We start from the raw sequence: 27259 nt of genomic DNA on the forward strand, positions 1-27259 counted from the left end.
GGTATCTATACAGCTGTATTAGCAAGCAAAGGCGACCCGCCATATCAAATAAATATTGTCAATAAAAGTGAATAAATAACCAATCTAGACTATCAACCGAAACAGATTCCATTTGTGCAAGAAAGGTTATGTGAAGGTTATATGAATGGACCATCAAATCAGTGATGACACCAGGTGTTCGCTAAAAGGGTAAGCATGCCCTGTCACAGTTAATTAAACAGCTCGGGGAACAATAGTGACAATGTCTAATCCAAGCGGTACATTAGTGACATATCCCACACTTCAAGTGTGTTATCTGACCCTGGCAGCTACTCTACCGTCAATCATTTGTGTGAGGACAGTTGGGGATATAGACATGAGGTAATGGCGTGTTTAGGTGCATACGTGTCACTGCACACGTGTCAGCTATCAAACAGCTAACCATGGTACGAGGCTGTTGTTTGAATTCAATATGGTGTTTCACAACTCGATCTGGTTGATTCGTAAATATTTATGTTGTGTAACATTATGGTTGCAACTTGGAATAATATCTATTAAAATAATGTATTTTTTGTCAAAAACAGTCACCAATCCAGAAGGAAGTAATACTCAAAATAAACGAGAAAAATATCAACTTTATTCTCTCGCATTCATCATGTGTATACAAAATCACTAATTCAACGTGAAATTTTATAATGGGGCGAAATAGCATCAACTATGGTAGAAGTACAAACGTCATAAACGAAACACGCAATAGCAATTAATATGACAGGACCTCAACGGCACTGAAATGAACTTTATTTATACAATAGTTTACAAGTTTTATTTAAGTCATATCGCGAGGTGCATGCACACATGTGTGTGTAGCTCTGTGTTCTAGGCGCAACCTATGCCAGTTGTATGGTGCTAGCCAACAGAGATGCCATGCCGTAGTTCAACACCCCCCTCTCAGACACTGTCTGAGTCTACTGACTCGTCTTGTGACATGACCTTCCGCTCTCGGGGCAGACGCTTCATCCACCAAACCACGGAGGCAGCCGTGTGTAGGATGACGATAGTATGTACACCATGGGGAAGTATAGTTGACAGGATGGCGATAGTATGTACACCATGGGGAAGTATAGTTGACAGGATGGCGAATATATCAGATAAAGCTACAGCAGACATTTGACCAAATATGATGTTCATGTATATCACACACACACGCAAGTACGCACGCACACACACATAGATAGATAGATAGATAGGTAGGTAGATAGATAGATAGATAGATAAATAGATACATAGATAGATAGATATACACGCATTCACACACGCACACATACAGACACATACACGCACGCCACGCACACACACACATATATTATGCCTTGTTATATAATTATTGTGCCAGCAGAAACTGACAAATGTCTCATAATAAATGGTTTTCCATAATTAATGTCTGTTCCTACTGCATAGCCATAATTAATGTCTGTTCCTACTGCATAGCCTCACACTCAGTAATCCGTGTGCCTTCGCTGATCCTGTGCAATGACACTAACAGTAAATACTATCCCATGTAAGCTTCGATTTCCTGAAGGACTGGTTGCAGTGACTTCCAATGCATCTGAAAGGACACATACCTGATTTTGAAATAAAGGCTCGTCACACCGTAACACACATTTGTTACCGAAATCAATTTGTAATGTAATTAAGGTCGCAAACATATATATGAAGCTTTATATCTGTATATTTAAGGATTAGGAAATCAATTATGTTTGATAAAGATAGAATACTGTATTCATTTTAATCTCTAATGGCACGTTTGAATGCCGTAATAACAAGTAATTATAGCGGGACTGAATGATGTATTCGAACTACGAATATAATATATTATCGAATATTCATTATACTCACCATGTCATCCTTACTTGTGTGATTTTCTGATCTTCAATAGATTTCTCCGTTTGATTTTTGAACGAAACTCTGAAGCTATAAAAAAAACAGTGACTTGTATCATATTTTAGAGAGGTAAGTGGAAAATATGAAGTGACATTGAAGTATCATTTCCCATGATTAAATGCATAGTCTATCTTACTTATCCGTAGAACAAGACACAATGTAGACATCAGCGCATTTTGTGAACAGGTAAATATCACATCACTGGCCTATCAGTCATCCATCCCAAAGATGTACGTCAGAAGATAGTGGGTATATTACAGTATGATGTCAATTAAATAAATTTGTAGTTATTACTAATTTCTTTGTCAGATCAAAAGAATCCTATATTCTGATTAATATTTTGTCTTTTTACTATCAACCATATCTCTGTTGTAAGTCTCTAGTTTACCTCTTTCCATTCTTTTGCACCAAGCATGACCCATCTGGACGCTTGGAATATGTCTGTGACAGTTTGTCACAGTTTGCTTGTGAATAGACCTGCCAAACACCTTGAGGATCCAACCACTGCCATGTGTAGGAAGATCCTTTACCGGATACATGTTTGTCTCTTTCGTCTGAAAAATGTCAAGGATACTGTGATAGACACATACATTGTTCTTAGTCAAGCTATTAATGTGCAGGGGTCACAATAGCAGCGGGAGACATTGGCATGGTGATTATCTACATCAATGATTTCATTACACTTCATAACGTTATGCCTAGTAGCCATAAGAGACGCATTTTGCGGACACGGGATCAACTGATCGCAGGTTCGAATCCCATCTTCGCCTCCATAATTCTCATTTGTGTGTCATATCAATTTATTGTTCATATCGAGATTAGTTGTGTATCTAAGAGTGTAGTGACATGAGTCGATGATTCAGCACACACGATGATCACTCACGATCTGTACACTTAACGTATGCCGGACGTAATGTTTAACTGTACCTACATGACTGCTTATCGAGCTTCACTGTCGACTTCTCACCATCTGTTGTTTTTTGCTTCGAATCCAGCATCAACTCAAGAGGGTCTCTAAACACAATAAAGTAATGCATGTATAAGGTTATAATCGTAGCCAATATCGTTGTTGACAAAAGAGTTTACAATATGTTGTATTAAACTGTTAACAAACACTCACCTAGCTGTTAAATCATACTTCCCATATTCACCAAATCTATATTCATGTATCTCTCCGTTCATCCAAATTACCTGTGAATATAAAAATATGTTTAACAAAAGATATTACCCAACGGTAGTTTCAATATCAGCTTTTAGGTATTTACGGTGTATAAAACATCGAAATGAAATGATGCATTCTTGGGGAGAGATTCAGAAGTTTAATGTAGGAAAACAACCGTAATTTCTTACGTTTTATGGTGGGGGATTTTCCAGGGTTTTCACAATTCGGGTAATTAAATTACAATTCTTTTTTTACCTTGAACATGAACAGCACCACTATCAAAGGGGAATGAAAATAAATGAAATACAAAACGGATCGTATTGAAGCGTAGTGCCACAGTCTAAAACAAAATCATCTACGTAGAGGATACTGACATCTACGAAGATGATACTACAGCCTACCCAGATGATGCTTTCATCTACGTAGAAGATACTTTCATCTACGTACATAACATAATAATCTACGCGGACGAAAGTATCATCTGCTATCAAATTATCGACTCAGGTGACAATATTTTATCGAGTAATCGACACTAGTTCCGGGTCAGTTTTATATAATGTCTGGATTAAGTAATAATGACCAATTTGTTTGACCTTGACATGTCTTTATTGGGTTACTATCCGCAGTGCATAAAGTAAATCTTTATTTCAATGTGTCGAAGTTACTGGGGAATGACACACGCTACACTCTCTTGCAACCTTAATAAAGAGAGGAGAGCCCAACATGTTCTCCAAACTACAAACAAACTATAGGCCATTATACAATATTTCAGCGAAATTATGTATCAACCATAACATTGTTAAAGCCGGAGAAATCACTCAAATATGTTGATTCTCATGATTTCTCATGAATTAGGTTCAAGAGGTAAACGTAAATATGAATGGGTATGGAAGCGTATTAGTGCCAAAGTCTAATTTTTATTAATCATCTACGTAGATAATACTATCAGCTATGTTGATTATACTTTCATCTACGTAGATGATACCTTTTTTTACTGTGGCACTGAAACCCTTCCATAGGATCGTGCTTCCTCTAGACAATGCCCATTACAGTGTGTTGGTGTTGCTCCACAGCAACTTATCATTTACGCAATAGTATAATGTTTTATGGCTTTTCTGGAGATCTCTTTCAGGACTTCCACATTTACAATAAAGTCGAATAGTTGTTAAGCTGTTTCAACATACCACTAAAAGCACAAACACACACACACACACACAAACACACACACACACACACACACACACATGCGCGCGCGCGCACGCACGCACGCACACACACACACACACACAACAACAACAACAACAACAAAAACAACAACACCAACACCACCACTAACACAAACACACACGTACCAAAACGCGACCACCTCTCTTTCTAATGACAGTTCCATACTGCCTTGGCCCACCATCCTGACCGGAGTAGCTTTCTTGCCAATCAGGACCTGAAAATAAATACATGATAAACTGGGTCAACTATCATGTTTGTTCATGTCTAACTGCTTATGTAGTTCACACATGAGAGGGGCGGTCGGGTAGCCTAGTGGTTAAAGCATTCGCTCGTCACGCCGAAGGCCCGGGTTCGATTCCTGACATGGGTACAGTGTGTGAAGCCCATTTCTGGTGTCCCGTGCCGTGATATTGCTGGAATATTGCTAAAAGCGGCGTAAAACAATACTCACTCACACATGAGAGACCCGTGAAGATTCGGGTTAGAATAGGTCTTAAGTAACCCATGCTTGCCGTAAAAGGCAACTATGCTTGTCGTAAGAGGCGATCGGGTGTTCAGGCTCGCTGTTTTGGTTGATGCATGTCATCGTATCCCAATTACGTAGATCGATGCTCAAGAAGTCAATCACTGGATTGTCTGGTTCAGGCTCTATTATTTACAGACCGCCCTCATCTAGCTTGAATGTTAGTGAGTGCGGCGTTAAACAACAAACAAACAAAAACAAATGAGATTTGAAACTGACCAAATGATTATAGTATATCACCTCTTTCAACCTGAACGCCGATGTCAATGACCCCATCTTCATCCAGCAATCTGGGTTGGTCCTCCACTGGCCACACATCGTAGCTGCCGTAGTAACCGTACCTGTAGGTGTTACTCAGTGTGTTGTCCCATAACACCCACAACATTCCTGGTAAAAAGTAATAAAGGTCTTGTAAGCAACAAAGTACGTGTATTCCTAACAGATACCTAACAATGCTTACGCATCTGACGTCAACACTGATTTTCCGTGATCCATTCAAATAATTTTAACTGCTGTTTTTCTTTTACCTTAATGAAATCTGTTTCGGCGGTTAATCGAGACTGGCTGTTCTCTGATGTTGTCGTTTTATAATTATGAATAGCATTTCTGACTAATAGATCAATACACTTTGCATGTCACTGACTTTTGAAACCTACAAACCGTATTCAGGTCCATGATTAATGACAGTTCCGGCACAGTCTGTGTCTTCGTTTGCCCACTTCCAGTCAGGTCCCCTGGCTACTCTTGTGCCTAGCGGTGGAAGACCGTGGCAGCCTGTGTTCTCGTGTATGTTGTCGAACAGGGTTGCGTCTCCTGCATCCTTTTCCTCCAAATCCAGCTTGTCTCTTACGATAGATGCTATTTTGTTCTACAAGGCACAAACGTACACTCTATTCATAATCTTTACATATCTTGAAACTTCTAGCTGCAGATGGAATCAGATTCGTCAGTCAATACATATAGCGTGTCTGTTTGCACGTACGTCTTTTAGCATTATGGGGATTTAGATAAGACAGGAATCATTAGGATATGGTTCACCTTTTCCGTCGTCGTGAAGTCTGCAGACAGGGAGTCAATGATGATGTCTATATTTGCCGCCGTGCCCGTCTTCAGTCCGCATTGACTTCTCACATAACGGATAATTTGGGCGCACAATTTCTACAACAAAATATATCATTAATCTATGTTCCCACTTCCCTAACCTCACAGCTTACTGAACATACGGTTGATCGCAACATTAACGTGGCGCATGTGTCTTGAAAACAATGAGTGTGATTTATGATTTATTTTTGTTTTGTAGTTCATAGAGAGAAAAGGTGTACCTGAATTCTTTGATGATTGCATGCGCTTTTTATGTCATGCACAATCTCTCCTTTGCAGAGCTTCACCATAGACTTTAGGTAATCCTGCAACGTACAATAAAATAGTTGGACACATAAACACGATGATCCAGGATGGCTAGAATGATACATAAAAGCGACAAACCTATTCCTTAATCATAAGAAATCTACCGTGAAGATCCGGGTTGGAATTGGTCTTTAGGCGACTAACTGGATCGGATGGTCAGGCTTGATGACTTGGTGGATGCCTGTCATCGTATCCCGATTGCGAAGATCGATGCTCATGATGTCAATCACTGGATTGTCTAGTCCAGATTCGATTATTTACAGACATCCGTCATATAGTTGGAATATTGCTGAATGTGGCGTTAAACAACAGACAGGCAAACAATCAAACAAACAAACACACGTAAGAAGTATCTGCGAAAAGCAGAGCGGTTGTACGATTCCGACTATATCATCAGCATGTGTTCACGAATCACTATCAAGGATGAACGCAATATTATATCACTTTTTGAGAAAACATTGACTTTAAAGTAATTACGTACCGTTACCACCACGTTGGGGTTTCCGTGAGGTACGATCAGGATGGGATTCACCACATTGCTCCTCACAAATTCGGTTCCCATTTCTTGGAGTGCCTGCGTAATTCGTCTTTTGTCCTGAAAAAAAGTTGGGTTGTTTAAAATAGCATTTTATTTGGGAAACAATTCGTGTCATCTAGATTATCCAACCTAAAAATAAACCACTTCATCACGTTATATGTTTTATGTACTATTTGCCTGAACACTACTTGTAGAAGATCACTCATACACAACACTGTGTATGTCAACGGACTCTGCTTATCTTTTGTTTCATCAATAAGTTTTAAACAAGTACAAGTGTATTAGTATACATAATCCAAACACAAACAAATATCAGAGTTTAATCCTTGGTATATATACTTACGTGTGAGCTTCTACACTGGTTTATCTTTTCTGGCGTAAGTCCATCTGTTACGACAATGAGTCGTGGGGGTACTCGGAGAACTCCCCCGAAGTTGCACACTCCACCTGTGGCAGAAAGCATAAAGATGTACTCGTGTTCTACTCAGAATAGTGTTGACCCTGTTTTAAACATTAACAGATATTCGACAGGAATAATGGAATTGAAATGATATTTAATCAAATAATATTCTTGATAGTAAATTCAAAACCTCAACGACAGGGAATATTGGCCGAAACAGATTCCATAAGGCGTAAAAGTCAAAATGGGGATAAAAATTATATCAATGGATAACCAGGTGTTCGTGAAATTAAAAAAAAGGTAAGCATGCCTTGCTCTACCAGCAACACCTGCCACTCACAAAAAGTGACTGTAAAAGGTGTGAAAACCCTATGTTTAGTTCTTTGCATGGGATAGCATGGCGCTTCAGGCGACGTCAAACAGTAACATCAGTCTCGTGTATGAATGATACGCTAATATAAACTACGATGTATTATATTTATGCGAGCATCCGAAAATATTACCTTTAGTAAGTGCTGCTAGACAAACGAGAATGCCTTCCAGGTAGGTTCTTGAAGCAAGTACACCACACTTCATCTGTCCTACAAAAAATTAAAAGAACCATAACTTACAAAATAAATAATGAAAAGTGAGTGGTGATTAATATAGGTTTGAATTGAGTAGTATGTCCGTTATATCAAGGCGTTGCATCTTAATGTGTGATGAAATGCCTATTGGCGCTGGGCGTCGACGTTATTCACTTCAAAATAAACGGGTATTGAACATAATCGGAGCGAATCTCGGACCCTGGTCAGCCTAAGGTACACAGCTCTGCTAATAACGAATGGCCCTGGAATAGCCTCCTGAAAAAAAATGCGAGTGAGCGAATGAGTGCGTCGGGTTTCACCCCGTTTTGAACAGTATTTCAGTTATATCATTTCAGTAAAGTATCATATTCACTGAATATAAGACTTCATCAATTTGCATTCTTCATGGTTCAAATACAACTTTGTCATTTAAATTGTCCATATTAAAATGTGAACGACTTTAGGTGTTCCTGGCTTTTGGATAGGAATTTACCTATTGCGTCTCTCAGACTCTCATAGTCATTCGACAAGTGATGGACAACTTCAGCTCTGGATCCGAGGGTAACTATTGCTATATTTTCCTCCAGACCAAGTTCCTCTGCTATGTCTTCAATACCTAAATAAATATAATTCGGCAATTACATAATATGATATCTTTCCTTTAAAAACAGCAATATCATAACAATACAGTTTTCTCTCGAACATGGTCGGTGGGGTAGCCTGGTGGTTAAAGTGTCCGCTCGTCACGCCAAAGATTTTGGTTCGATTCCCAACACGGGTACAATGTGTGAAGCCCATTTCTGGTGTCCTCTACCGTGATATTGCTGACACATTGCTTAAAGCGGCGTAAAACCATACTCACTCGCTCACTGTCTCTAGAACAATGTGTAATTAGCTACTACCTACCTTAAACACAGAGATCTAGCCACCAATTACAATTCTTAGTAAGTGAGTGAGTATGATTTTAGGCCTCTTTAAGCAATACCTCAGCAATATCATGGCGAGAAACACCAGAAATGTAACTGGCATGCTTCACACTGTAATCATATGGGGAATTGAACCCGAGCGTTCGGCGTAACGAGCGAACGCTTAATCCATCAATCTAACCCAACGCCTCCATATATCTTGGTGACGTTCTATCACAACTGACTACATGCTTAGAACATTCACGGAACCAACCACTGATGAAGCTGAGAGCCGTTGTTTTCAACTGATGGAACGATCCCCGTGACGTCGTGCTGGAGTAATCCAAACAAAGAAGTGTATCCATGGCGCATCGTACTCTCGGTACAGGGCACGTTTCTGCAATATCGAACAACACCTTGTTTTCATGACGAATATTTTAGCAACGAACATGAGAAAAAATACTTGTATTTTGAATCTTTACTCCGATTATCGTCGATAAGCTTCTCGTCTTAACGTCGACAGTTAAATGGTTCAAATGACTTGTAAACACTTAGAGTAAGGTGCTGACATAGATGCAAACCTTCTTTGAGGACCTTTTCAGCACTTTCCCAGACAGAGTCCCCATCACCCAGAACTTCTCTCAGATAGTTCAGTGTGCAGATTGGACTCTTTTCTGTTTCCCCCTTTGGGGTTTCATCCTTGGAAACTGCCATGTCCATCCTACAGAAACACAGAGATGCACGTGGTAAAACATGAGTATACATGCACATGACAGTCAACATGTTAACCAGTCTCACCATTGCCATTGCCACTACTACACCTGAAGGGGTGGTTATGTTTTACATTTTCCCTTCTAGCAGCTATGGTGTGGTTTGATTAGTATGTTCGTTAATGTTTGGCACATTACAGAACAGTAACGCAATAAGGATTAAAAAAAAGGAACCTCACCTGACCAAAAGCTTTTCAATGTCGCTATAACTTTCAGAAGAACCAGGCAGAGCATAACTGTATCTTGGGGCAGATACAGGCACTAAATTATAGGGCAGATCGTCCATGATACTTGGCTCTTGGGTATCTTTTCTATATCGGACCAATTTTGTCCATTTCTCCTCCCCCGCCCCTCTGTATAAAGTGTAATCAGTCTCTCTGGTGGTAACGTAATACCCGTCATTCGGACTGTACTCCGTTTGGTATCTGCAGACATAATACATTTGAGGTGCACTGGCGTCACTGATTTGGCTGTAATAACCTGTACCTGCATTGCTACCATATGCATTGCCACTCTCTGGAGGATAGATGGAAGAGGTAGAATAATAGTCTTTAGAGTTCGAGCTCGCCCCTTTCTTCGGGAAAGTCTGTTGTGTGACATATGGTTTGTTAATCTGTGAACTCTGTTTCGTCTGTTGATTTGATGTGTTTGTTGTTGGAGTATTGGGCTTCTTGAAGACACCATCATCTGATGTGGTATGTCCGTAAGCAGTATTTAGAGGACTGTAAGTTTTCGATATATTTCCAATCAGAGCTGTTGTCTTATGCGTTCCCACAGGCCGACTTTCTGGCACCTCAGCTGTTCCGGGAGTAGTGTTTTCGGTTTCCTTGCCTTCGCTTATATTGTCCTTCTCCACACCAATTGTGGCATGCTCTGTCTTTTTATTAATTTGCTTCTCCTTATCCTTGTTTGTCATATCAGAACCTGCAGACACCGTTCTATGTTCAATAGGTATCGGACTCTCTTCCTCAATTGCATCTACCTCAATGTCATTGCCTTCAGTCGGATTCTGTGGTTGGTCAATACCTGTAACTTTCGACCCGGGGGTATCTGATACAGGTTTACCTGATTCAGATAGTGTTTGGGATTTCACTTTGTCTAACTCTATACCCTTTGCTGATGTAGGAATTGTAGACTGGTTTAGGTGACCAGCAAACGATTCAGTGGCCCTATGTGGTTCACATCGGTCGTCGTCAATAGACACAAGTAGCCCTTCCTTTTCCTGCGATTCAAGATGATGTTTAATTCTGGAGAGGATTTCCAGGCAAACTTCACTTTGCTGCTTGTGTTTTTGCATATTATCTTCCAAACACTGTTTTTGCTTTGCAACTTCTTCATCAATGAGGCTGAATCTGTCCTCAATTATATCATTGCCAGGATCCGCTATTTCATGAGTTACTGTCTCGGTTGAACTATAAAATAATATTCAGAACAAATTACAAGTTTGTAGACTTGATAGCATTCGCTTCTACAAGTAAGTACACATTACAATACTGAAATTTACGAGTAGGGAAGGGTGGGAGGGTGGGGCTGCAGAACCGGCGAAACAATTTGCTGGGCAGCGTTGCGTCCCGTAGAAGTGGCACAAAACATATGATCTTGGGTTTGAATCCCAGATTCTCTTGATAATATTTCTAGGGTTCTCAGCTCAAAACGGGAGCTCGTGGGTTTCACCAAAGTGGTAAACGTCTCAGACCCGCATCAATTTGGGCTTTCCTTCAACATCAAGCTGCCACGCCGTGATAAAACTAAAATACTATTCAAAGCAGCGTTAAACCAAACAAACTCACTCATTCACTGAACTTTACAGGAATAATGCACTGACAAACCTCAATCTCTGTAACGATGATTTGTGTGAATCACATTCCTCGTGCGTAGGTGGATCTGGCGAATGCGTCAGTAGTTTTATCTTGATATCCACTTTTCCTGGGGCATGTAGTTCCGACATAAGTTCCCTGAATACACGCCTCAATTTGGGGCCATTATTTAACATAGACTTAAAGTCTTCACGCCTCGGATGTCTCATGACGAAAGTTACGGGACGCAGAGTCACTGACACCACTCTTGCCTGAAACGTCTTCAACATATTCGTAACAAAATGGGACATGGTTCCATTCGAAGATTTCAAGATGTGTGTGAATCTGACTATAGTGTCAGCGCCATCATCAGAATCCTTTGTTGAGAGAGTAATACCGGAGAAGACAGTTTTGGCATGGGCGTCAGTATCCCAGTTAACCCACAAAAGGGTTTCCTTTTCTGAAATAGATGTTGTCAGATGCATTTTTCACAAGTAATTTCTCTATATCGTTCCAAAACCTTTCTGATAGATACCTATGATCTGTTGGGACCCCTGCATGGAATAGTTTGTTTATGTGATTATTTTGGAAGGGTCATATTCTTACACACGGTCTATTTTCGTGCAGCATCAAAATGTTATCAAAGGAACACTTACAAATACATTCATTCTTACTTGGTCCAACTTCATTAAGCATTATCTTAAAGCTGAAGGTATACTTATATGAACGCTGATCTGTATATTTACCTTCTGGTTTTTCACCACTTTCAATTCGTTTGACTAAATCTTCATTGAAAATGATATCAACAACTTGTCGATTGTCATGGGAATGAACAACTTTTCCCGCTGTGTACTTCCGTAAGTGAATGTCTGCCATTGCCTGCAAAATATATCACGACCTTTGTGTGAGTCGCTATTATTGCTAACCGATTTCCTTTACTGAAAAAAACACTTTTATAAACATTTTAGAAAAAAATAAATCATGATCGACTTTTGTATATGCATATGGTGAAGGTAACGGCAATATACGTTTCGTTTATCCTATTTTGTGTTTTATGTGTTATATAACTCTCACGGCGCTGTCACTGCAACAGTGCAATGTACGTTAATAACTTCCTCAACTCAGTATGTTCCCAAGAGTTATTTCCCTTTCATTGGTAAAGCAAGAAGGGAAAAATCAATACACATTCAGTGTTTATTTCAATAAAACTAAAGGTGACACGTGCTCTAAAATCTTTACTGAATTAGTACGATATTTTTTATTTCACAGACTATGCAAAACTCAAGTATTTTGTGACTAAAGACACAAAGTAACGAGACTACCATAACTGAAAGTAACACCACAATGACAAATGCGATTTGAGGTTTGGTTTCGAAAAGCACGAGCATACAACTGTTATAATTAAGACGAGCATACAATGTAGAGATGGTGATATGTTTATGATATTACCTTCAATAGTTAAACTTCAGTCGTTTAGTCGTACACCCGTTGTTTGGCTTTAGCTTCAGGCCGCCCCGCTTCGGCTTTTCCAATGAGCCTATTTATAGCGCCACCGTGGATATGCGTTGTGTGTTACTTCCCGTCATGGTGTTGATATTCTCCCTCGTCATATAGAGCAGTGCGATAGACATGTAACCTTCTTATCTACAACGGATTCTGCATAGGATCACCACTTTCAGTACAAGGGATTTCAGTGGTATATGGGATGGACGTGTTCACTGCTGAAGTAATGTCTTTTAAGCTGCCTTTTTTCTTGTATTATTTGAAATGGTATGTGCAGTGTCACGCGCCGCGTTTTATTGCTTGCAGTATTTAATGGTGAACACATACCGTAGAGTCAAATGACCAGGTTGTTGAGCCCCGTTAACCCATTTTACATCCCTAGAGTAAGCAGTCATTATCATATGAACATGTTCTCCTTAAATGCACGCCATGTAAGCATACAAATAGTTGATGAAAAACACTAAAATGTGTTACACACAACCAAATAAATTCAATGAGGGTTGGTTGGTTTGTTGTTTAACGCTGCACTCAGCAATATTCCAGCTATATGACGGCGGTCTGTAAATAATCGAGTCTGGACCAGAGAATCCAGTGATTAATATCATGAGCATCGATCCACGCAATTGGGATCAATGACATGCATCAACCAAGTCAGCGACCCTGACCACCCGATCCCGTTAGTCGCCTTTTACGACAAGCATAGTCGCCTATTACGGCAAGCATGGGTTGCTGAAGACCTATTCTACCCCGGAATCTTCACGGGTAATTAAATGATGAAATATGTATGTGTATATGATTTATAGCTATAACGACATGTATATGCTGTATTTCATGTAACAAATTACTTCGTTGGTAGACACTTTGTGACACATGGAAGTTACACTTTACCCCGACCACGACTACGAACTGTCTATAAATACACCTCACGGAAAAGCCGTGATAACGAAAGTAGACCTAACTGTGTACTCTCGGTTACAGGGTTGAGGGTAAGTAAGTATAACGTGCCTCACAATGTACACAAATAAGTATCATAAATTGAGGATTTTGTATATGTCTCTTTTCTGTATATTTGGCTGAAGACCATCTAAATGCCCTAACTGATATATCGGGGCTTCACCTTCCTGGACTAATTGAAGTACAGGATAAATTATGCGTTCGTTTGTTGATTAACACCGCACTCAGCAATGTTCCAGCTATGTGACCGAGGTCTGTAAATAATCGAATCTGGACCAGACAAACCAGTCATTGACAACATGAGCATCGATCTACGCTATTGGGATACAATGACTCAAATTTAGACTTATGAAGTGCATAATGACTAACACAAATACATGAATTTGTTTTACTGTATGAATTATCGCAAATGTTTGATATAGAAAAGGTCTTTCATTTATGTATAATAAGTGTTTTATTTGTGATATATTTGTGTGTGTGTCATAAAATCAGTACTTTGTCACCTTATACAATTCTTGTAAATGTATGTCAGAAAAATACATCTATTGTTTTACTGTATGAATTATCGCATATGATTATGTAGAAAAGGTGTACACTTTGTGTCCTATTAGTGTTCTATTTGTGTGTGGCTTAAAATCAGTATTTTGTTATCTTATAAAGTTCTTGTAAATGTATGTGAGCCACTGTTGTGTACAAGTGTATTTGCTCTATCCTACGACACTGCTTTTTTCGTTTACAGAGTTAACAAACATGGAGGAAACAAGTGGAAATGTATCCGCTGTACATTTCCGTCACTTTGGACCAGACAATGCCCGTATTGGTGACAGGAAGTGTTGTGCAGTCGTTGACATATGCACGAACAATGACTTTGCTGACAGACAACACCATAGTCATGGTAGGTTGAGACACCAGTCATGTTGCTACAATGTATACAAACAACAATGCCAACATAAGTTACTTCAGCTACACAATAATGATATTCAAATTGTACTTTGCAATTCCAGGACTGTATGAAATTGTACACAATCATGCTTGAAAAGGGAATAAGGATCTGTACAGAAACGTCGCATCATAATAGAATACAGAAGTTGTCCATAAAATATCTTGTTTTTATATTGTTCACAAGTTTTTCAGTTTTAAATGGTAAATGTTTAAATGTTTAAATCATCTCTTTCCCTAGTGTAACTGATGGCAACTACTTTAAGGACAATTTAATCGCCATGCAGTCTTCCTTTAATAATATGTTCATCAGTGTCTTTTTAGAGTTTTTCTTTTCTGTATACTACTGCAACTGACTGAAGCTGGTGACGATATGTGCTTACAAAAAATACGTAAATGGTAACATTATGTAATATTACAGAATGCATGCAGTTGCTTCACCTGCACTGGGAGGACATCGACAGTGGGAGTGAGACATCCAGTATATCAGTGTCCGAAGCCGAGGCAGACAACAAATCTTCAGTCATAACTTTCGACCATGTCAACAAGCTCCTCAAGGATCAAGCTGCATTACATGACTTCACAAGGAAGATGCTGACAGCACACCGGGTTAAGCTGATCCACGTGGTATATGCTCCACTTGCTATGATGTTCGAGCACTGTGGCGGTTCAGACATGAAAACGCTTTTGAATGAGAGGTTCAAGGTTTTTGTAATTGTGAAAGAATTCCTTCTGAAGACGACAGGATTACAGAACCTAAAGGGACTGCACATCGGCATACATAAATCGAAAACTGTGTCCATGGAGACCGGTCTCTGGTGTTTGCACAGGGTTGATGAGGATGGTTTTGCGAATAGAAGGCTTACATCAATGAGGTAAGAGAAGGAAGAAACAAATTATCGATATGTGAGTATGTGAGTGAGTGAGTGAGTTGGGTACCGAAGCTTTCACGGCGTGTCAAGTTAACTTTGGAGGAAATCCCAATGTGAGGCAGTTCAACACAGTTTATCACCCATGAGCATGAGTATAATACTTACAAAACAAGGTTAATAATCAGGACGAATCTTGGAATAAACATATTCTTTTCCTGGCAGAAAAAAAGATGCAAATCTTCATGGCGAAGTTGGCATCTGAGGAGTTTATCTGGTATTTATATAATGTCAGTATTATCAAGACGTCCGAGGGGAATAGTATTGACGCTATTGTTTCATTCATAAGAACGATGCATGTAGTTTGTAAAAATTAGCCACATTAAATAATGATTACTTGTTTGTGAAAACACCACTCATTTTTTTACTCTGAGTATTTTACCATATCTATCCCCGTGGTCATACACTGAGACACATGTTCATTTACACAAGGAACAGGTCGTCTTCAGAAGACGGTGGTATCTCGATCGCGATACCTTCCAGAGTAGAAAAGAGATTTATCAATATAGAAGAAGAACTGTTTAAACAGAGACAGTTCATGGAGTCACAGTTTAACGACCAAGAGAAACAATATGAAACCATACGTGTCTCACTTATGAAAATCTCCCAGGCCTTCCTGAACGACAGAAGACAAGGGCCTGAACGTTTAACCTCAGAACGCCAAGAGGAACAACAAGAACCAAAACCAGATAGAAATCTGATTGACTTTGATTTAGAGCCATATGAAGATGTGTCATCGCTTCATTTGAATATAGCAGCAGCATATCGTCCAAAAATAGAAATACTTAGTGATGATGATGATGATGATGATGATGATGATGATGGAGTGGAGGAGGAAGAGAGAGGTGACGAAAAGGAGAAAAGGGGACAGGGGGGAAATTCGGTGGCTGAGAAGAAGGCTGAAACAAGCACAAATTGTATTGGGAGTGAAGACGTAACGGAAGAAAGACAAGGTGAATCAGATGGAGACCTCAGTGACGATGTGTCAGTCGATGAGAAGATGGTATTGCCAAACACATCAGACGTAGCAGCATTTGACCAAAGTAACGAAGGGACAATCAATAGCACACATGAAACCCAACAAAATGTATTTCCTGACCATGGAAGTGACATGTATCCCTCCAGAAACCAACAATATGAAAACTCACACATGTACAAGAAATCCTACCAAACCTCTGGAGACAGAAGCCAAGCGGTATATGGACCAGATTCCAGTGCGCAATGCGAATCACGTTACAATGGGAAGCAAATCAGCCAACAACCGAAAAGGGAGGCAGCAGCTACTCCTCATGAAGTAACGACAATTTTCGAAGAACTGCTGTATGGCTTCAGCGACATGTCATCACGGCAAAATGCCTATTCTGATATGCAGTCAGATGCAATCAATGTCCCGGTCAGATATACAGAGACACCGAATACGTGGTAAGCGTTTACTCAGATATATTAATACTATATATCATCAAAGTGACTTTTCTTTGCATTTACATTTATGTTTATTGTAGGCCGCCGTCGAATGGTAGGAGTGTTGCTGTTTTGCGCCAGGCAATAAATACTTACCTCTTTAGACAACATTGTGTGAAAGGCGGGTGATCTTTGACCGGTAGGGCAGGACACGATTACCCTTTCCGCGAACACCTGGTGTCATCATTGATTTTCAGTAGCCCTAACTTATAATTTTCACTGCTATTTTGCCCTTTACGCCAAATGGAATCTGTTTTTGCGGATAATCTAGACTTGCATTTCTATTGCATCCGCAATTATATTTACATAGAACTATGGCATATTTTCAGTGCATTAATGTACCATTCTGCTTTATTTGTCAGCGAAGAACCGAAAAAGGAGAAGATCGAAGGAAATCAAGCAAAGGAACAGGCTTTGCGTTTGATGATGGAATGCGCTATCAGCGACAGCCCATACTGGAGCAGAATATGGGAAAGTGTTCAGGGAGCATTGCTAGAAGGTATAGTCATGTTAAGTCTTTGAATGACATTTAGAAGTGATACATATAAGAAAGAGAGTTTATGGATGTCAGCTTCTTTTAATGGGGAAAACAACGTTGCGGGGTATAGCCTTACTCCTTCATTCACCTGAAGCATATTCTCTGAAACGTTGTGTTCCTCATAATAACGAAGTTGACATCCATTAGTTCCCCTTCCTATAGTCATGTTGATCAAATTGAAATTATGTTTAGTAAACATTCATTTACAGTAAATCAAGGGTTTATATGCAGAAAGCGTGAAACAAGCTATTATCTTACTCACTTTCTATATGTCGTATTGTCTTCCTCAACGAGGTGGTTACACGAAAAGAGCCCGAATTGTTAAACAAATGTAATTGAAACTAAGGATTATATTATAGTACACCATACGTCCATGGGAACAGAAATGTTTCTTATTTGCATTATACACTTCTGTAGTGAAACGATTTTGTAACTAATATAACTTTCTATGAATAAATTCGTTCACTGTGCTCCACATATAGTACATTTACACATGAATATATTACGGAGAAGGGAATGATTGTTTCAGAGGAAAGTCCTGCTCCAAGACATGATCTGGCTCTCGATACTATCATATGTTTGGACACTTCTGGAAGCATGCGAGGTGAAGCGTTTCAAGAAATGAAGAAAATCACTCTTGATTTTATCAATGGTAATTATAAAACATATGACGTTTTACGTATTGCAGAGCTACTAGCATACAATTTTATCAAACATCCCATATTTAGGAACCCTTCTTTTTGTTGTTTATGTTATACTACTGTAGGTTTTGATTTCATATGACAGATATATAGAGGGTTACGAAACGAGTTTCAAGGTTCCATTCTGAAAACCTTGTCGAGAAGATAACATGGTCAGCTTGATGTCAGTAATAATAGACTGTGACGTCATAACTATTTTGGCACCATTACGTGACAATGGTGTCTGCATTATCTAAACATTTACACTACGTCAACAATGATATAGAGCGTATGAATTTTATTGATTATTACGGTTGTATTGAGTATTGATTTTAAATTCTATCAACCAGCTTACAGTGAACTATATCGAGTAAAAATAATTTCCTCACCACCTACGTGCCTGGGTCATCGTGGTCACAAAAATATTTCATGTTCACAGGAATCGAGGACATTGCAGAACAACATGATGTTGAAGAGAATATTGCCCTCGTCACCTTCGGAGGTCGGGCAAAAGTGATCCATCACTTATCCAATGACTATGGAAGCCTCAGAGATGCTTTAGGTATCTGTTGTCCTGTACCTTGACGTACGCGTACATTAGCCGTAATGTCAACTCTTGATCAAATATGTATGCTATACCTTAACATGTTTATGTTTTTAAGTATTTTATATTATCCTGATTAAAACCTTACATGAACTATTCGGGATGGAATTATCAACTGATTTGTCTGCATTATGTTCTTAGACAAAATCACGCCTGGGGGTCCATCGCCGATCCTTGAAGGTGTTATTGTGTCCATGGCAGCTCTTGCGAAAGGTAGACCATTTCCTTTGTGTTCTTTCTTATTCTGAGTGCTCGGCTTTATTGGGTGTGCGGTTTCCTTAGAATGTCCTAACTTCCGTGCTGCTTCCTAGACATGTGTTCGTTTGTCATAAGGGCTGACCAATAAAGATGAAGTGATTACAATGTGCGATAGAGCTGACTGTGTGCCACCGTACCCGACGGGGTTATCAACCATTGGGTTTGTCTAGTCAGGATTCGAGCATGTAAGGAAGAGATATGAGTGTTGAAAAGTGATATTTGGTAATTTCTGACTTGGGCGTAAAACGAACATTCCCTCAACCCTCATATATTATTACCACATATGACTAAATAGGGGAATAGTTTGATACGGACGCCTTCACTAAAGTCATAAGTAATAAGTGATGAAAGGATGTAGGTATATTCGATATTCATTGACTCAATAATATTTATTGTGAAAGGTGGTATCTACAGACTCAACAATCGAATGGAGCTGAGACCACGAATGATCTTCATGTCTGACGGCCAGCCAACAACTGAGATGCCGGAATCTGCCAGAGACAGCCACTTGCTCAGTAGTCAGGTGATAGACCGACATTTCGGATTGTAACGATTCTTTCTTCAATAACATCATGGTGAACTATTGTAAATGAATTCGTCATGTGAGAAATCAAATAAATGAAGCACAAGCTTGTATGTTCCTGAGTATTGTATTATCTATTAACGCTCAGATTGGATTAAATATGTATACGGAACACTAACGTTTTCCATCCTACAGGACCAAATAAGAATTTTACGAGCTTTCCAAGAGATCAGAAGCAGACAACCAAGTGATGATCTACCTGATGAAATCATTTTTGTTCCAGTGGGACAATTCTGTGATATGGTAAACGTTGGGTTCACTGACCAGTCCTACAAGTTCAATTACATTTACTCACGAGTGTCAGTTAGTCGATATAGAGTATCTAATTAAAGTCTACTTCTCTTATCTATCGTTGACACTGCACATCCAACAATACACACATAAAGTATGATGACTTAAGAATTTATGGATGTCAACTTCTGTATTATGAGAAACACAACGTTTCGGAGTATATGCTTACTCTTTCATCACCTGAAGTGTATCACTTCTAAATGCATTTCAAAGCTATGATGACTTAATCAAGATACATTAAATCATGTAAAAAGAAACAGTTGTCATATTACCAAGTGCTAGATGAGTGTCTTATACTGTCCATTTGGTTCCTATTCAAGCGCGCCATTGAAGCCCTGGCGTCAGTTTGTGGTGGCAAAGTGAAAGATGCTACGTCCTTCGCAAAGTTGTCAAACTATCTCTACTTGCGCGTAAGTAAAGCACCAATGTACATGTCCATTTTTGTCCTATCGGCAGGTGTTCAGAATGTTTCACTTTTTTCTTTGTTTTTTACAATAGCGTCTATAAATTGAGACACATATTATCAAAACGCAATCAAACAATGTTTGAAAGCCCTTTTCTGTGCTGTGCAGTGGGTTCAAACACATATGTGAAATATTGATTTCATATGTTCTTACTTTCAGAAAATTGCCGCTCGAGCCATCGAATACGTAAGACAAAGAGGGAATGAAACTGACATATTTTTGGCCGGATTGCGTAGTTTGCTTACGGATCTTGGACCCGAGATCGACAAGGCCAGCACGGTCAGTATCCCTTTCAGGTGCATGTAATGGCTTTATTCAGGTGAACATTTGACTTGCTTCAGCATGGGTTTGTGACAGGTGGCACCGGTGGTTGATGATGATGGTGATGGAAAGGGTTTTATCGCTTTTATTTATGCACTTTTGCAGGTCTCACTTAGGTAACTAGTAAGTAGTAGGATAATATAGCTTTTATCAAATCGCGTTCCATAGTAAGCAATGTTATAAGTTGTTTGATCAAGGTTACAACATTCTAGTACTGAGTAAAACTTTCAAAATGTTTTATGGAAGACATGCTGAGGACATTTCCAAATTTGAGGCATCAGTGACAAAAATTAAGTCCGATAGGTGAACATTTGACTTGCATTTGCATGTGTTTGTGACGGGAGCCACCGGTGGGGCCGGACACACTCACCATTTTGCCACATGCTTATGATCTAGTCGAAATCGCACAAGGACTCTATTTTCATCAGATATTCCTTAAGATGAATAGGGATATGATGCTTTTATCTATTTTTATCATTAAGCACTTGATTATATGACGTGTTTCAGACGGAGGTTTACAACGTGATTGTGGCATATATTACGTCAGTCTCCAATGACATAATGGAGGAGAAGGATTTACCTCCCCTCGGGACAAGGGTGGTGAGAGGTCCAGACTGGCAGTGGGGGAACCAGGATACAGAAGGTCCTGGGACCATCACTAACCACGCCAAAGACAGTAAAAACAATATACTAGTTTCATGATATATTTACAAACTGTGAAACAATATTTTAAATAAAACAATCCTCATTTGTGCAAATATAATCTGATACTGATGATTCCAAGTTTTCATATCAACAGCAACAAGAATATGTGTTGGCTAGGAGTAATGCTGATCAATCAACAGATATCAGAAGTTGATGGTTCCCGTGTTCGTGTCAACCACTATATTGTGGCTTTGGAAACTGAAGCAGCTATAGAGGTCACTCTGACTCATTACATGTTTGACTCGAAAGTTGTTTCAAATTGAACTTCTTTTTTTTGTATGTATGGCGTATTTTTCAGGAATAGTTTGGGTGATCTGGGATAATGACCACTCAAACTCCTACAGATATGGCCATGGTGGGAAGTATGACGTCACTGTAGTAGAAGACCAACCTCGGGTTGTCAGTGTCAGTCAAGTGGGTGTGGGGGTTCAAGTTGAAAGAGGTAAGACCTGGCATGCAACTTGTTTTCCATATCCTCTCTATGTGTTTTTGTTAAATGGGGTTTAACATTGCGCCAAAGATCATTGCACTTATATAGCGACGTGCATGCACGTACGTGTGTGTGGCTGCTTGTACTAGTACAGACTAATCCCGATATTATAGTGATAAGCCCACTGAAATACCATGCCGCAGTATAACATGAATACCATACTCACACACAGTATACTGACTCCGAGCCGACCAGTCCTTGTTTAAGCCCCTTAATGCTGAGCGCCAGGCAGGGTAACAACCATCTTTTAACGTCTTCTGGTATGACGCGGCCGGGGATCAAACCCCCGACCTTCCGATCTCCTGGCAGACGCTCTACCACAAGACCACTGAGGCGGTCCCTTTATGTATGAACATTGTGATGTAACGATCTATGTGTAGCTCAATGCACGGTTGAACAGCCACATTAAGAAGCATTGTACCTTTTTCCAAATTATGTTATCGTTTACAATTTCTGCTTACACCCACATGCTTCACAAATCAGATATGTTTTGTCTTTATTCCTATCAGGTCCTGCCTGGCATCACCTGTACGGAAACCAGGACGGTGGAATTGGCAGCTATGGCACCATTATTCGCCTTATGCCGGGAAAAGTTAAGGTAAAAGAAACCATTTATCCTTCCAAAACATTAAACAACAACAATAATAATCATAATAATAATAACACACAAAAATATCCTTGAAGAGGCTAAAACTTACCACCTTTCAATGTGTTGGATAGACTACAGAAAAGCTTAATATGATTCTGTACCTCACGAATGGATTTTGAAGTCACTGGAATGTATTGACCTCCCCGAGCGACTACTTGTTTTACCCAAGTCTTTAATGAATTGATGGTCAACTCAACTTGAGACGTATTCGCAGGGGCAGGTGGTGACTTCGGAACCTATTTCTATTTGAAGAGGAATATTTCAGGGCGATTCGTTTAGTACTTTGCTTTTCTGTTTGTCACTAAATCCTTTAAGCTTTTTGCTTAGCAAAGAGGAAGGCTATCATCCTGGAGCTCCTCAGCACAGATCCCCAACACCTCTTACTCACCTCCTTTACATGGATGACCTTGAACTTATTGCCAGTGGAGGATCCACACTAAGAAAACAGATTCATCTTGTCGAGTCCTTCTCTAAGGATATCGGCCTTTGAACTCGACAAATGCAACATTCTTCATTTGAAACGTGCCAAGGTAGAAGAGGGAGGATCAGTCAGTTTACTTGGAGGAGGAGTTATTTACCATCTCCAGAATGCCCATTTCAGGGAAAACCTTCGGGCAGAGTACAAATGTAGACATAAGAAAATCTGGAGTTCAGAGCTGAACGCTCACAACAAAGTCAAAGCCACAAATACTTATGCTGTGCCCGTCCTTTAATATTCTTTTGGTGTTGTTGATTGGATGAAACAAGAAATTCAGGGTATGGATACCCTCACACGAAAAATCATGTCAGACAATAAATCCCACCACCCTCGCTCTTCCCTCAATCGCTTATATTAAACAATCATAATGGGAGGACGTGATTTGATAAACGTGGAGGCTCTTCATGATAGAATTGTATTGTGCACTTTTGCACACATTTAATCAAGACTCATGATGAAATCAAGGCATTCCACAGTTTTCTTGAACGAGCCAAGGATGTGGGACATGATCTCAATGTCAGTGTTGATTTGTTCGATGGTTCTGTACTGCTGGACGGTACAGAAATGAGTGTCAACCAAGCGAAGTGCCATATCAAATTGGCCCAGACTCAGTTTTTCAAGGAGAGGCTATCTGAACGACCACTGCATCGGGTTTATGTGCAGTGTTTTGACCAGCAACCCTGCAGAGTCCTTCGCCTGGATGAAGTCGGCTGGCCTGAAAAGTGAAACAGAAGGCTTTCTGTTTGCTGCTCAGGACCAGTCATTTCCCACTCGAAACCGTCAATGTGTGATTTTGCATCAAAATGTGAATATGTAATGTAGATTATGCAATGAATTTAATGAGACTGTCCAACACATTATCAGTGGATGCTCAGCTTTGGCACACAGTATCTTAAGCGACATGATGGTGTAGCTCGATCATTATATTACCGTCTTCGCAATGCTTGTGGTTTTGACACAGAGGTCCATCCATGGTACGATGTAGTGGGCGTCATGGAAAATGATGAATACAAAATTCTTTGGAATAGGCCCGTTTACAGCCTAAGACGTATCCGGTCCAAAAACCCTGATCTTGTCCTGTTTGATAAATCCAATGAAATCATTTATATCATTAACTTTTCTGTCCCTTTTGACACTAATGTGATTGACAAGATCCAGGAAAAACATGGCAATTATGTTGACCTCGCATTTGTAATGTCACGTTTGCATCCCAAGTACCAAGTTGTCCGACTCCCCATTGTTCTCGATGCCTTAGGTTTGGTACCTCCCAATCTGTTGACTGACATTGGGAGTGTACCCGGGTTTGCTACCAGGAATACAGACCTTCTGACAATCTGGGTAATGCAGAAGGCTGCAGTGTTGGGGAGTCTTCACATTCTCCTAAAAGTTCTGGGTGGGTTTGACTAGGCAACGCTTCCTGGGAGAAGTCTGCGTGTTGAGGGGGCAAGGGCCCTGAGCTGACGATGAGCCTAACCAGCCTGACTGTGCCAGGATCACCCAAACACTCTTTGCTGCATTTTTTATTTTAATCTGTAAATAATAATAATAATAATAATAATAACAATAATAATGATAACAATAACAATAAGAGGTCAAATCTGTTAAACCAACTTGGCTGCCATGTGTGCCTGAGCAGAACAATTCAATCACTATGACATATAATTCAGTAGTACATAATTGCTACAGGTTCGATGGCAGAATGGTGAAATCCACGAATACAGATATGGAATGTGTGGTCTGGTCGATGTATCTTTTCGGTAAGTTTCTCTAGGACTACACACATCGGTGTGATGAGAAAAACGAGAGTGACTCAGAGGTATTCATATTTGTATCTCTGTCACATGAAAAGGGAACACACTGTGGATTTCGGGAGCACCTGTAAGATAGCAGAGTCACTCAGAAATATCGGTGCCTTGTGGGTATTCAGTTTTAGAAATGGAGGACGTTCAATGCGAAATCAAATTAGCAGCCCCATTATGAAGCGTGTCTTTAAATTTGAGTCTTCTGTGTAATCCAGCGCCATGATTACAAACGTCCTTTGATACTGCACCTTCTTAAAATAATCTGCATTCCATGTCGGAATATTATTATTGTTTTCTAGGGACCCAATTGCGTGTATCCTAGAAACAACTGCCAAGACAATTCCTCACATGGATACCGTTCAAGGTAGATATTGCTATATCAAGGTGAATTGTCATGTCTTTGTCCCTTACATTGATGTAATAAAGATTTTTCGACGTTATATTCAATCCCTTTAACAATTTCACGTGTTTGCCATTGGTTTTGGTCTTGATTAATAAACAATTAAAGTAACTAGTTGTAGTGATATATAGGCAGCTAGTTATACGCAAACATTATTATATTATAATAACTATCTTATTATCAGACAGTGCAAATGTCCAGTCAACTAAAGATGGAGACAGACCCTATGTGTGGCAGAGAAAGGACGAGCAGAATGGCTGGGAACAATATTCTGAAACCAATGATGCCAAGATGAAGAAAGCGTATGGGAAAAATCAACAGGGTTCATGCCTGGTACAAAGAAATGAACAGAAGTATGTGATATACATTATGTCACCGTTAGATACCGCCAATACTTGACGGGGCACGGGTCATCCACTGGCTGAGACGACGCAATTCGCTGTGCACGCCAGAAACCTGTGACTGTGGGTTAGAATCCCAGGTCGCCCCGATTATGTTTCGTGGTTTGTCAGCACCATACCTGTGGGTTTCTCCAAGGTGGAAACCTGCATTCATCACGTCGGGCCTTCCTCCCACATTATGCTGACACGCCGTGATATAGCTGTAATACTGCTCAAAGCGACGTTAAACCCAACTTACCCACTAATTATTTGCCTTGAGATTGATTTTATTATAACTGTAGAAGCGTAACTCCCATTCTCTCTACATATATGACCATGGGTTTGCTATAGTTTCAGGGTGTCGTTCAGGTCCCTACAGGAACGGTCATTGATTGACAAAACATGGGTGCCAGTACGAAAATATTGCCAATAGCTTAGTAAGTATCGCTGCCATGTTTTCCTCTCATGATGACAAACATTATACACTGTATATTGTTTTGATATAATCTTTCAGGAACACATCCACTATTTGTGATATATAAATATTTGTTTCAGTTCAATATTTTAGACACTTTAAGTTTGGTATTTAAAAGTTTGTTTCACCGATAATGATCAATGTTTGTTCTTTTGTAGAGTCGTGTCGTCACACACCGGAGGACTCCCCAGATTCACATATGAACCTGTTCCATGATAGCATGATGACATGCTCAAAAACGCTTAAGCAATCCTTGATATTTTGTGTAGTTCTTTTTTAACATATTTACCATGTCAGTATCCCAATCACTATGCATTCCGCGACGTTAATATACCCAATCTTAAACGACTGTGGCGTCTGTCTGTTACAAATCCTTTGCATAAAATTCCTTGTTGATCATTACGTAAACATACATTTATCTTAGAAGAGATGTCTTACTGTATATATCTTCACCTCGTGTTCGTTCGAAACCATCTGTTCTGATACAGTGAGTATCGTTTGACGCCGCTTTCAGTAATTTTCCAGCAATATAACGGCGGTGGACACCATAAATTGGCTTCACACATTGTACCCATCTGTTGATTCTAATCCGGATCTTCAGCGTGGCGAGCGACCGCTTTAACCCCACGGCCCCTCCATCTGTTCTGTCTTTAGAAACAATGTAATCCGTGAAAGTCGAGAGAGTTTTTTCTGGTTTAATATTAACAGGTCAGTATTCGTGGATAGTGAAGTCACAATGAATTAAAAAAATGAATTTGTTCGGTTACTCTTTGCAACCTACTTGATTGTGTGTCGTATTGCTGTCCAGCTATCGGCCACTGGATTTTCTAGCGGTCGATAGCTGACAGGCTTTGGTGATTGAATTCAATCTTCTTCACCTCATTTTCCATCAAACAAAGCTTTCTGCTTAACACATGAATGAGAGAAGCGTGATATTTGTTAATGTTATCTGAATCGTGTGTGTGTGTGTGTGTCATGTTGACACAAGGTATGTAACGATTTTACATTGCATGGCGGAAAGCTTGACTCAACATCAGGAAAACAAAACCAGTTTCATAACAAAAAAATAAATGACTGCTCACACTGATACTGACTTCGGTTGTTTATTCGGATATGATCATATTGAACACAAGGGGACTGT

At 39.7% G+C, this 27259-nt stretch overlaps 2 protein-coding genes across 4 annotated transcripts; one reads left to right on the forward strand and one right to left on the reverse strand.

Moving 5' to 3' along the window:
• Window positions 1-596: 596 nt before the first annotated feature.
• On the reverse strand, window positions 597-12807 carry LOC124131388. Its single transcript, XM_046494639.2, has 20 exons — window positions 12664-12807; window positions 11961-12093; window positions 11248-11674; window positions 9598-10830; window positions 9230-9369; window positions 8923-9045; window positions 8237-8359; window positions 7681-7758; window positions 7121-7224; window positions 6721-6834; window positions 6155-6238; window positions 5871-5990; window positions 5493-5700; window positions 5073-5219; window positions 4435-4523; window positions 3041-3111; window positions 2852-2934; window positions 2309-2474; window positions 1876-1950; window positions 597-1585 (listed from the first exon to the last, which is right to left on the reverse strand). Coding segments are annotated over exons 2-20 (3516 nt in total). The 5' UTR covers window positions 12091-12093; window positions 12664-12807; the 3' UTR covers window positions 597-1584.
• On the forward strand, window positions 12802-27205 carry LOC124131390. 3 transcript variants are annotated; one of them, XM_046494646.2, is made up of 20 exons: window positions 12802-12940; window positions 14411-14566; window positions 15032-15485; window positions 15972-16961; window positions 17363-17499; window positions 18068-18190; window positions 18658-18780; window positions 18964-19035; window positions 19482-19603; window positions 19799-19906; window positions 20275-20364; window positions 20578-20697; window positions 21247-21415; window positions 21743-21886; window positions 22444-22532; window positions 24748-24818; window positions 25163-25227; window positions 25448-25616; window positions 25995-26080; window positions 26277-27205. In XM_046494646.2, exons 2-19 carry the CDS (start codon window positions 14422-14424, stop codon window positions 26074-26076), a joined length of 3273 nt encoding a protein of 1090 aa, XP_046350602.2. In that variant the 5' UTR covers window positions 12802-12940; window positions 14411-14421; the 3' UTR covers window positions 26077-26080; window positions 26277-27205. The 3 variants fall into 3 exon arrangements, with proteins under 3 accessions (XP_046350602.2, XP_046350605.2, XP_046350604.2); XM_046494649.2 differs by having other exon boundaries at window positions 15978-16961; XM_046494648.2 differs by lacking the exon at window positions 12802-12940 and adding an exon at window positions 13611-13703.
• The last annotated feature ends 54 nt before the right edge of the window (window positions 27206-27259 follow it).

The sequence above is a fragment of the Haliotis rufescens genome, unplaced genomic scaffold (assembly GCF_023055435.1).
Source record: "Haliotis rufescens isolate VD_foot unplaced genomic scaffold, xgHalRufe1.0.p SCAF_1, whole genome shotgun sequence".
NCBI classification, from domain to species: domain Eukaryota; kingdom Metazoa; phylum Mollusca; class Gastropoda; order Lepetellida; family Haliotidae; genus Haliotis; species Haliotis rufescens.

Bases quoted from the DNA above. Each gene is read 5' to 3' on its own strand.
- LOC124131388 (XM_046494639.2), bottom strand. From the start codon at position 12,090: ATGGCAGACATTCACTTACGGAAGTACACAGCGGGAAAAGTTGTTCAT. The intron at 7,225-7,680 runs GTAATATTTTCG...TTTCTGCCACAG, and splicing joins TCTAGCAGCACTTACTAAAG to GTGGAGTGTGCAACTTCGGG. The intron at 5,991-6,154 runs GTACACCTTTTC...ATTTTGTTGTAG, and splicing joins GCAATCATCAAAGAATTCAG to AAATTGTGCGCCCAAATTAT.
- LOC124131390 (XM_046494646.2), top strand. From the start codon at position 14,422: ATGGAGGAAACAAGTGGAAATGTATCCGCTGTACATTTCCGTCACTTT. The intron at 18,191-18,657 runs GTAATTATAAAA...TCATGTTCACAG, and splicing joins CACTCTTGATTTTATCAATG to GAATCGAGGACATTGCAGAA. The intron at 20,698-21,246 runs GTCAGTATCCCT...GACGTGTTTCAG, and splicing joins AGATCGACAAGGCCAGCACG to ACGGAGGTTTACAACGTGAT.